General features: G+C 40.7%; 1 protein-coding gene and 1 pseudogene across 5 annotated transcripts in view; both read left to right on the plus strand.

Annotated features, from left to right (window-relative positions):
- Nucleotides 1-12,123, plus strand: part of LOC130563561 (protocadherin gamma-A11-like) — a 173,129-nt gene that overhangs the window by 16,240 nt on the left and 144,766 nt on the right. Inside the window, exon 1 of one of the 5 annotated variants that reach the window (XM_057349199.1) lies at nucleotides 33-3,110. The exons of 3 other annotated variants lie outside the window; for them this stretch is intronic. In XM_057349199.1, coding sequence (XP_057205182.1) covers nucleotides 705-3,110 — 2,406 coding nt within the window. In that variant the 5' untranslated portion in view covers nucleotides 33-704. Of the gene's footprint in view, nucleotides 1-32; nucleotides 3,111-3,156; nucleotides 6,928-12,123 lie in introns of those variants that run through there. One more of the 5 variants, XM_057349196.1, reaches the window with a different exon arrangement.
- Nucleotides 7,714-11,933, plus strand: LOC130564235 (protocadherin beta-15-like; annotated as a pseudogene).

Below are 12,123 nucleotides of genomic sequence, written 5' to 3' on the forward strand. Positions count from 1 at the left end.
TCGCTTCGGTTAAATTTAGAAAAAAGTTTTCTCCGGGTTTTTCCCCCGTCGCTGTCCATGGTGCTGCACAGGCAATTTCTCCCTCTATTGCTGCTTTTTTGTATAATGTTGATCTACATGCTGCTGGTTCTTGTTCTAGTACAGTATATGAATAACTGCGTTGGTGCTTCTTTTCTGCCTTAGAACAATGTTAGTTTAGTTTGACGCGTTGTGTTGTAATTTCATTGCATTTAAATCACACTTCAATCCTGGTTAAATCACTTTATTGTGTGAGAGCAGTGGCTCATAATCCTGGTTCTGAAGACTCACATTATGTTAGTGTACCCTTTAAACACACCTTATAATTACATCAGTTCTTTAGCATATACCTGTAGATCCGTGATCTGAACTGGGGTTTTTTTTAATTCAAGAGACAAAATTGTGCAGCGCTGTGTAGTCCACGGGAGCAAAATTAAGAAACTGTTTGAACACTAATCTGTGTGCAGTTTCTTGATTCAACTCGTAGTGTCGCTGTTGACCAGTAAAACTTTTGACATTTATTTAGTAGTTTTCTCCACCCTGCTCATGATGTCATACACAATGTTTGCAGCTCGTTTCTTCATAGAAATTTGTCGACGTTGACGGGGTGCTTTCTGTCTCATGCTGTAATCTTGCATTTAAATCTTCTTATCGACTGATTACTCTGGGATATAATTCACGTTTATATGGATTTTAAGATTGTTTGTGTTTCTGCTCAGATGTTTGGCTTTGTATTTTTCGTGCTTTTGTCACACTCTGCTAATGGAGACGTGAGCTATTCTTTTCCAGAGGAGATGAAGCGCGGATCTGTGATTGGAAATATAGCCAAAGATCTCGGGCTTGACGTGAATAGGCTGTCATCTCGTAAGGCTCGCATTGACACTGAAGGTAACAGAAAACGATTTTGTGAAATTAATTTGAATACTGGAGAACTGACCGTAGCGGAGAGGATCGACAGAGAGGCGCTTTGTGGAAAGAAAGCGGCATGCGTGATAAAACAGGAGCTCGTGCTGGAAAATCCCTTAGAACTTCATCGCTTCGTTCTTAATATTCAGGACATCAACGATATGTCACCAATATTCAAACAGAATTTGATTAAATTCGAAATACAGGAATCATCAGTCAAAGGATCTCGTTATTTATTAGAAGAGGCCCATGATGCGGATATTGGCGTGAATTCAGTGCAGTCATATACCTTGCAAAGTAATGATCACTTTCTTTTAAATGTAGTTACCCGTGAAAATGGAAGAAAATATGGAGAGCTCGTGTTGAATAAAGAGTTGGATCGTGAGCAGCAGAAAGAGGTGACTTTAATTCTTACTGCGGTTGACGGTGGGACTCCACCGAGATCAGGTACTGTAGTCATACACGTCACTGTGCTGGATGCTAATGATAATGCTCCAGTCTTTAGTCAGGCCGTCTATAAAGTCAGTCTGCCTGAAAATTCTCCTGTAGATACTGTAGTGGTTACAGTGAGCGCTACTGATGCTGACGAGGGATATAATGGAGAGGTGACTTATACATTTGGTCATTTATCAGAAAGTCATATGGACGTGTTTTCCCTGAATCCAGTTTTTGGAGAGATTAAATTAACCGGATTTATTGATTTTGAGGAAGAGAATTCAATTGAACTACCGATTCAAGCCAAAGATGGTCAAGGACTAGCCAGTTATTCCTCGGTGTTTATTAATATTGTTGATATCAATGATAACGCCCCTATAATAATAATTAAATCTCTGAATAGTCCCGTTCCCGAGAATGCGTCACCCGGTACAGAGGTTGGCATCATTAATGTGCAGGACAGAGACTCTGAGAATAACGGACAGGTGCGCTGCTCCATTCAGCAAAGCGTCCCATTTAAACTCGTTCCTTCAATCAAAAATTACTATTCTCTAGTGACCACAGGTTTATTAGACCGCGAGTTAGTGTCTGATTATAATATCACAATTACTGCTACTGATGAGGGCTCTCCACCTTTATCTTCCAGTAAGAATGTTCACTTTACTGTAGCTGACGTGAATGATAATCCACCTGTATTTGAGGATCAGAATTACAGAGCTCGCGTGCAAGAAAATAACAAACCGGGTTCCTCTATTTGTTCAGTATCAGCCACAGATCCGGACTGGAGACAGAACGGCACTGTAGTTTATTCCCTGTTACCTTCTGGTGTCAATGGCGCAATGTCCTCCTTTCTATCCATTAATGGAGACACCGGGGTCATTCATGCCGTGAGGTCGTTTGATTATGAACAGTTAAAGAGTTTTAAAGTGCTGGTGTTAGCCAGAGATAACGGTTCTCCTCCTCTGAGTAGTAACGTCACCGTGAGTGTCTTGATAACGGATGAGAATGACAACACCCCTCAGATATTATACCCGTCTCCGGATGGAAACTCCTTCATGACCGAGATGGTACCCAAAGCTGCTCAGGCGGGCTCTCTGGTGTCCAAGGTGATCGCCGTAGACGCGGATTCTGGACAGAACGCGTGGCTCACCTATCACATTATTAAAGCGAGTGATCCGGGACTTTTCACTATCGGTGTCCACAGTGGAGAAATCAGGACACAGCGAGACCTTTCTGAATCTGACAGTATGAAACAGAACCTTATTGTCTCAGTGAGAGATAACGGACAGCCCTCCCTCTCTTACACGTGCGCATTATTTTTACTTATATCAGATAACTTGGCTGAAGTTCCAGAACTGAAAGACATGTCTCATGACGAGAGCAGCTCCAAACTCACTTTTTATCTGATCATCGCGCTGGTGTCCGTTTCCACTTTCTTCCTGACCTTCATCATCATCATCCTGGCCGTGAGGTTTTGTCGAAGGAGAAAGCCCAGACTGTTGTTTGATGGAGCTGTAGCCATTCCCAGCGCTTATCTCCCTCCAAATTACGCAGAGGTGGAGGGCGCGGGAACTCTCCGCAGCACTTACAATTATGACGCATACCTGACCACGGGCTCGCGCACGAGTGACTTCAAGTTTGTCAGATCTTATAATGAGGGAACACTGACTGCTGACATGACGCTAAGAAAGACTCAGTCCGCTGTAGATGATCTTGAGGGACTTGATTCGGAAATTGATGATTCGTTTCAGGTATGATTAAACATTCATTCATTTTTGTATTATTACCGTCGAATTAGCGTTTTCCCTTTTTCAAAATGTATTTTGCTGTACTGCTGAAGAGTAAACCAGTTAGGTCTCGGTTGAGTGCACAAATATTACACTTCTTACTTTTTAGAGGATGAATAAAAACTATTCCGTTATGCTTTGTCTTTTAAAATAACATTTAACGTATTTGATGTCCTACTAACTACTAACGTGTTGTCCCGGGAATACACTTGCTAAAACGTTTGCCAAATGCATAAATTTAAATCGCCTTCTCTACGAAAGGTGTAGTACATACCTTTATTAGTAGCCTGGAACATTTATTTTGTCTATTTTACCGATGTTTTGGCAATGGAAGTGTTTTGAATTAAAACCGATATGTTATCTTATTTATTATATTTCACAGTATAGAGCTGTCATCCCTATTGACATGTCCCGGTCCATTTTTATTGACGTTGTTGTCTACTTTCTCACGAAATTGTTATTGTGTTAGAATTTAAATGTGTATAAATGTAATATTTTTACAAAATTTTGCTCGAAAATTAAGGTGCGCACTTTTCTCGGATTAGGTGTGTTTTAAAATGTGCTGCTGGTTCTTGTTCTAGTATGTATATGAATGACTGCGTTGGTGCTTCTTTTCTGCCTTAAAACCATGTTTAGTTTAGTTTGACGCTTTGTGTTGTAATTTCATTACATTTAAATCACGCTTCATTCCTGGTTACATCGCTTTATAGTGTGAGAGCAGTGCACTCTAAAAAAAAAAAGCCGTAAAAATAGTTCACAATATACTGTATTAATATGAAGGAATTTTCCGTGTTCATTTTTACAGTTGTTTTACCTGTATTTTACATTTTGCACTGCATTCATTTGCATTTTAACATTAACGGAAATGTCCGTAAAATAAAGGAAAATGTACTGGTAATTTTCTGCCATTACTTTATCAGATTTTTTACGGGATTTTTTTACAGTGTGTCTCATAATCCTGGTTGGAGACCCACAGCACTGCACATTTTGTAGTGTCCCTTTTAAACACACCTTCTTATTACATCAATCCTTCAGCATATAGAGATCCATGATCTGATGGGTTAGATTTAAGAGACATACAAAATGTGCAGCGGTGTGTGGTCCTCAGGTGCAAAATTAAGAAACACTGTGTTTGAGCATTAAACTGTGTGAAGGTTCTAAATCCAACTCATAGTGTCGCTGTTGACCAGTAAACCATTTGGCATTTATTTAGTAGTTTTCTCCACCCTGCTCATGATGTCATACATAATGTTTACAGCTCGTTTCTTTATAGAAATTTGCAGACGATGACGGATTTGCCTTTGTCTCATAGGCTACATTTAAGATTTATTTTACATTGATTTGTAAGGGATATCATTTAAGTTATTTCAAAATGGATTCAAAAAGCTTCAGTGTTTCTGTTCAGATGTTTGGTTTTGTGTTTTTGGTGCTTTCGTCGCACAACGTTAATGGAGACGTGAGCTATTCTTTTCCAGAGGAGATGAAGCGCGGGTATGTGATTGGAAATATAGCCAAAGATCTCGGGCTCGATGTGAACAGACTGTCATCTCGTAAGGCTCGCATTGACACTGAAGGTAACAGAAAACGATTTTGTGAAATTAATTTTAATACTGGAGAACTGACCGTAGCGGAGAGGATCGACAGAGAGTCGCTTTGTGGAAAGAAAGCTTCATGCGTTATAAAACAGGAGCTCGTGCTGGAGAATCCTTTAGAACTGCATCGCTTCATTCTAAATATTCAGGATATAAATGATAATTTACCACAGTTCAAGGAAACTGTTATTAAATTCGAAATAAGTGAATCAGCAGTCAAAGGATCTCGTTACTTATTAGATGAGGCCCACGATGCGGATATTGGTGGGAATTCAGTGCAGTCATATATGTTGCAAAACAATAAGCATTTTCTTCTAAGTGTTCTTTCAGCGGCAAATGGAGGGAAATATGGAGAGCTCGTGCTGAATGAAGAGTTTGATCGTGAGCAGCAGAAAGAGGTGACTTTAATTCTTACTGCGGTTGACGGTGGGACTCCACCGAGATCAGGTACTGTAGCCATACACGTCACTGTGCTGGATGCTAATGATAATGCTCCAGTCTTTAGTCAGGCCGTCTATAAAGTCAGTCTGCCTGAAAATTCTCCTGTAGATACTGTAGTGGTTACAGTGAGCGCTACTGATGCTGACGAGGGACAAAATGGAGAGGTGACATATGCGTTTGGTCATTTACCGGAACATTTTCTGCAGCTATTTTTCCTAGATCCAACGTCTGGCGAGATTAAACTGTCAGGGTTTATTGACTATGAGCAGGAAAGTGTAATTGAACTGCCGATTCAAGCTAAAGATGGTCAAGGGCTGGCAGGTCGGTCTAATGTAGTAATTGATGTTGTTGACGTAAATGATAACGCTCCTATAATAATAACAAAATCTCTGAATAGTCCCGTTCCCGAGAATGCGTCACCCGGTACAGAGGTTGGCATCATTAATGTGCAGGACAGAGACTCTGAGAATAACGGACAGGTGCGCTGCTCCATTCAGCAAAACGTCCCATTTAAACTCATTCCTTCAATCAAAAATTACTATTCTCTAGTGACCACAGGTGAATTAGACCGCGAGTTAGTGTCTGATTATAATATCACAATTACTGCTACAGATGAGGGCTCTCCGCCTTTATCTTCCAGTAAGAATGTTCACTTTACTGTAGCTGACGTGAATGATAATCCACCTGTATTTGAAGAGCAGAATTACAGAGCTCACGTGCAAGAAAATAACAAACCGGGTTCCTCTATTTGTTCAGTATCAGCCACAGATTCGGACTGGAGACAGAATGGCACTGTAGTTTATTCTCTGTTACCTTCTGATGTCAATGGCGCACCGGTTCCTTCCTTTTTATCCATTAATGGAGACACCGGGGTCATTAATGCTTTGAAGTCATTTGATTATGAACAGTTAAAGAGTTTTAAAGTGCTGGTATTAGCCAGAGATAACGGTTCTCCTCCTCTGAGCAGTAACGTCACCGTGAGTGTCTTGATAACGGATGAGAATGACAACACCCCTCAGATATTATACCCCTCTCCGGATGGAAACTCCTTCATGACCGAGATGGTACCCAAAGCTGCTCAGGCGGGCTCTCTGGTGTCCAAGGTGATCGCTGTGGACGCGGATTCTGGACAGAACGCGTGGCTCACCTATCACATTATTAAAGCGAGTGATCCGGGACTTTTCACTATCGGTGTCCACAGTGGAGAGATCAGGACACAACGAGACCTTTCTGAATCTGACAGTATGAAACAGAACCTTATTGTCTTAGTGAAAGATAACGGACAGCCCTCTCTCTCTGCCACGTGCGCATTGTATTTACTTATATCAGATAACTTGGCTGAGGTTCCAGAACTGAAAGACATGTCTCATGACGAGAGCAGCTCCAAACTCACTTTTTATCTGATCATCGCGCTGGTGTCCGTTTCCACTTTCTTTTTGACCTTCATCATCATCATCCTGGCCGTGAGGTTTTGTCGAAGGAGAAAGCCCAGACTGTTGTTTGATGGAGCTGTAGCCATTCCCAGCGCGTATCTCCCTCCAAATTACGCAGAGGTGGAGGGCGCGGGAACTCTCCGCAGCACTTACAATTATGACGCATATCTGACCACGGGCTCGCGCACGAGTGACTTCAAGTTCGTCAGATCTTATAATGAGGACACACTGACTGGTGGCATGACGCTCAAAAAGACTCCGTCTGCTGTAGATGATCTTGAGGGGCTTGATGCGGAAAATGTCGATTCGTTTCAGGTATGATTCTGTATTCATTTTTCGTTTTGTATTATTAATGATCTAATGGCTGAACGTCAAATTTGAGTTGTTTCTTAAGTTTCAAAGTTTCATTTTGCTCTATTGATATAGAGAGTAAATGAGCTGTGTCTCAGTGAAGTGCACTAATAATTAACTTCATTTTTTTTTTGAGATTCAGTTTAGATTCTGAAAAGTATTTCCTTATGCATTGTCTTTTAAAATAAATGTAAAGTACTTTGTTCTCTATAACATGTTGTCCCGGGAATGCACTTGCCAAAGCGTCTACCAAATGCATAAATGTAAAATTACTTTTAAGATTTATTTTGCCTTGTTTTGTAATTGAGCATTTTGACAATGGAAGTGTTTTGAATGCAAAAACATCACTTACTCTATCTTATTTATTTTTCGCTATTTGATGATATCGAAGTTTCACTGCTACTTTTCTTGGTTCATATTCATGAACATTGTTGTCTGGCTTATCACGAAATAATTATTGCGTTAAGTTTTAAATATGTACACTGCTCAAAAAAATGACGGGAACACCTAAATCACACTGTATTAGATCTCAATGAACGAAATATCCCGGTTAAAACTCTTCACTTATATACTTTGCATAATGTTGTGAGAACAAAATAACGTGACAGTGGTCACTGAAAGCCAAAATCATAAACGTATTAAGGGCAGGAATTACAGTAAAATCACTGTAAAATAATGGAAATACTGGCTGATTCAACTTGTTTGTGCCCATATGAACTCCCAGCAATGTCTGGGCATACTCCTGGTGAGATGGCACATGGTGTCCTTTGGGATCTCCTCTCAGACTTGGATCACAGCATAAGTGATCTCCTGGACAGTTTATGGTGCTACTTGACGGCTTTGGACATGAGATCCCAGAGGTTCTCAGCTGGATTTAGGTCTGGGGAACGTGAGGGCCAGTCAATGCCATCAATGCCTTCATCATCCAGAAACTGCCCACAGACTCTGTCCACATGAGGTCGGGCATTATCGCGCACCAGGATAAGATCTGACAATAGATCTGAGGATCAGATTTCAACCCAATACTTCATTGCACGTGGATATCTGTAAGACCCTCTGAGGACGGTCCGCTCCAGACCACCCTTGCTGTTGCCTCTCCAGTGTACCTGTTGTCACTTTTATTTGCACCAAAACAAGTGAAAATGGTTCGCAATCACTTATGCTTCCTTACCGGGTTGATTGATATTCCTGAAGGTTAACTGATTTGGTGTTATGCTGTGATGATCAGGTGTTCCCTTAATTTTTTTGAGCAGTGTATATATTTAATATTTAACATAAGTTTGCACATATATAAAGATGTTTTGTTATGTCTGTGATTAAGTCTGTTTTAAACTCTAAATGAAACTACACTATAGTCTCTTTAATTCAATTTTGAAATATGTTTAGTTATCTCCGGCTTTTCCCCCGTCGCTGTCCATGGTTCTGCACAGGCTATTTAATTTTCTGGTGCTGCTTTTCTCTGAATAATATTGATTTTCACGCTAACGATTCTTGTTTGGAAATATATATGTCATGGTTCTGCCTCACCTAGTCTTGGATTTCCTGGTCCTGAGGCAGAGCCATGACAAAGTCTTTGGTTATGTGTGGAGAGAAACATATTATTGTCCTTTTGACAATAATATGCGTTCTCTCCAGTGTCTCGTCATTGGCCCCGCCCCTCTCGTTTCCTGTATTGTTTCCCGGCTGTGTTGATTACCCTCACCTGCCCTGTGTCGTTATCCTTCGTTTGTCTTCCCTATTTAATGCCCTCATGTTTCATTGTCCTGTGCTCAGTCATTGTATGTGTTTGCTTTATGCTCGTGTCCAGTATCTTTGTGTGGTTACCTGTCTACCTTGTTCCTGTTGGTCGAAGCTCCTGTCAAGTCTTAGTAAGTGTTTAAGTTTAGTTTATGTCAAGTGTTGTTTAGTTCAGTTTAGTGTCAGTTAGTCTCGTCTTGGTTATTATCCTGTATGTGCAGTTATACCCCATCGTGTGTCTTTGTTTTGTGTTTCTTGTATTTAAATAAGCCCTTTTCGTTAACCCCTTAATCCCCGCTGCCTGCATTTGGGTTCTTCTCCATGCACACGTGACAATATATGAACAACTGTATTCATGCTTATTTTTCTTCCCAGGACAATGTTAGATTAGTTTGTCTCTTAGTGTTGTTATTTTATGGTATTTAAATGGTATCTTCTGTGTTTCTGCTCAGAAGTTTGGCTTTGTGTTTTTTGTGCTTTTGTCGCACACTGTTAATGGAGACGTGAGCTATTCTTTTCTGGAGGAGATGAAGCACGTGTCTGTGATCGAAAATATGCCCAAAGATCTCGGGCTCGATGTGAACAGACTGTCATCTCGTAAGGCTCGCATTGACACTGAAGGTAACAGAAACAATTTTGTGAATTAATCTGAATACTGGAGAACTGACCATAGCGGAGAGGATCGACAGAGAAGCGCATTCTGGAAAGAAAGCATCATCATTCACGCATTTGGCGGATGCTTTTATCCAAAGCGACTTACATTGCATTATCCTATACATTTGTTTAGGAGTATGTGCATTCCCCTGGGATCGAACCCACCACCTTGGCATTGTTAACGCCACGCGCTTACCACTGAGCTACAGGAAAGCAGCATCATGCATTCTAAAACAGGAGCTCATGCTGTAAAATCCTTTAGAACTGCATCGTTTCGTTCTTAATATTCAGGACATCAACGATAATTCACCACAGTTTAAGGAAAGTGTCATTAAATTGAAAATTAGAGAATCAGCATTTCAAGGATCTCGTTATTTATTAGATGAGGCCAACAATGCGGATATTGTTGTGAATTCAGTGCAGACATACACATTACAAAATAACGAGCATTTTATGTTAAATGTTCTTACAAGGACAAATGGAAGAAAATATGGAGAGCTCGTGTTGAATAAAGAGTTGGATCGTGAGCAGCAGAAAGAGGTGACTTTAATTCTTACTGCGGTTGACGGTGGGACTCCACCGAGATCAGGTACTGTAGTCATACACGTCACTGTGCTGGATGCTAATGATAATGCTCCAGTCTTTAGTCAGGCCGTCTATAAAGTCAGTCTGCCTGAAAATTCTCCTGTAGATACTGTAGTGGTTACAGTGAGCGCTACTGATGCTGACGAGGGACAAAATGGAGAGGTGACATATGCGTTTGGGCATTTACCAGAAAATTTCCTGCAGCTATTTTACTTAGATCCAGCATCTTTCGAGATTAAACTAAAGGAGTTTATTGACTATGAGGAGGAGAGTGTAATCGAACTACAAATTCAAGCCAAAGATAGTCAAGGATTAGCCAGCCATTCAGCTGTGTTAATAGAGATTGTTGATGTAAATGATAACGCCGCCATTATAATAATTAAATCTTTGAATAGTCCCGTTCCCGACAATGCGTCACCCGGTACAGAGGTTGGCATCATTAATGTGCAGGACAGAGACTCAGAGAATAACGGACAGGTGCGCTCCATTCAGCAAAACGTCCCATTTAAACTCGTTCCTTCAATCAAAAATTACTATTCTCTAGTGACCACAGGTGAATTAGACCGCGAGTTAGTGTCTGATTATAATATCACAATTACTGCTACTGATGAGGGCTCTCCGCCTTTATCTTCCACTAAGAATGTTCACTTTACTGTAGCTGATGTGAATGATAATCCACCTGTATTTGAGGATCAGAATTACAGAGCTCACCTGCAAGAAAATAACAAACCGGGTTCCTCTATTTGTTCAGTATCAGCCACAGATCCGGACTGGAGACAGAATGACACTGTAGTTTATTCTTTTTATTTATTGATTTTGATCAGTTAAAAGAGTTTTAAAGTTCTGGTGTTAGCCAGAGATAACGGTTCTCCTCCTCTGAGTAGTAACGTCACCGTGAGTGTCTTCATAACGGATGAGAATGACAACACCCCTCAGATATTATACCCGTCTCCGGATGAAAACTCCTTCATGACCGAGATGGTACCCAAAGCTGCTCAGACGGGCTCTCTGGTGTCCAAGGTAATCGCCGGGGACGCGGATTCTGGACAAAAGTCGTGGCTCACCTATCACATTATTAAATCGAGTGATCCGGGACTTTTCACTATCGGTGTTCCCAGTGGAGAAATCAGGACACAGCGAGACCTTTCTGAATCTGACAGTATGAAACGGACCATTATTGCCTCTGTAAGATATCGGACAGCCCTGCCTGTTTGCCACGCACATCAAATGTACTTATATCAGATAATTTTGCTGAAGTTCCAGAACTGAAAGACATGTCTCATGACGAGAGCAGCTCCAAACTCACTTTTTATCTGATCATCGCGCTGGTGTCCGTTTCCACTTTCTTCCTGACCTTCATCATCATCATTCTGGCCGTGAGGTTTTGTCGCAGGAGAAAGCCCAGACTGTTGTTTGATGGAGTTGTAGCCATTCCCAGCGCTTATCTCCCTCCAAATTACGCAGAGGTGGAGGGCGCGGGAACTCTCCGCAGCACTTACTATTATGACGCATACCTGACCACGGGCTCTCGCACGAGTGACTTCAAGTTTGTCAGATCTTATAATGAGGACACACTGACTGCTGACATGACGCTGAAAAAGACGCACTCTGCTGTGGATGATCTTGAGGGGCTTTATGGGAAAATAAACAGTTCGTTTGAGGTGAGGTTTTTCTTAAAGATAAACTTTGTGCGGTTCTATTTTGTGTTTGTTATTTTTTATTTGTTATCGTTCACTTATGTTTTTTCACCACTGGCTGATGCCTTTTACAATTAAAGAGCTTAGTGGGAAAGTCAGTTTTAGTTCACCAAAAAACGTTTATCATTGTTAAAGAAATAATCCACTCATAAATAACCAAACTGTTATAATTTTTTTACCTCTATGTTGTTTTAAACCTGTACATGATTTTTTTTTAGAACACGGAAAAGGTCTCAGTGGTTTGTGTCCACAATGGAATTCAATGTTGTCCAGTGTTGTCTGGTTACCAACTTTCTACAAAATGTCTTCAGTTGTTTTCTACAGAAATAATTTTTATATTTGGGTGAACTATCCCTTAAAGGATGCTTTTTTGTTGTTTAATACCATTTGGTTACATGGTGTTTAAGACTTTTTTAGGCAATACGATAACCTTATTTTTCTTTTAAAACATTTTTTTCTCTTACATATGAAGTTGCTTGTGCTGTTT

The sequence above is a fragment of the Triplophysa rosa genome, linkage group LG13 (genome assembly GCF_024868665.1).
Source record: "Triplophysa rosa linkage group LG13, Trosa_1v2, whole genome shotgun sequence".
NCBI lineage: Eukaryota > Metazoa > Chordata > Actinopteri > Cypriniformes > Nemacheilidae > Triplophysa > Triplophysa rosa.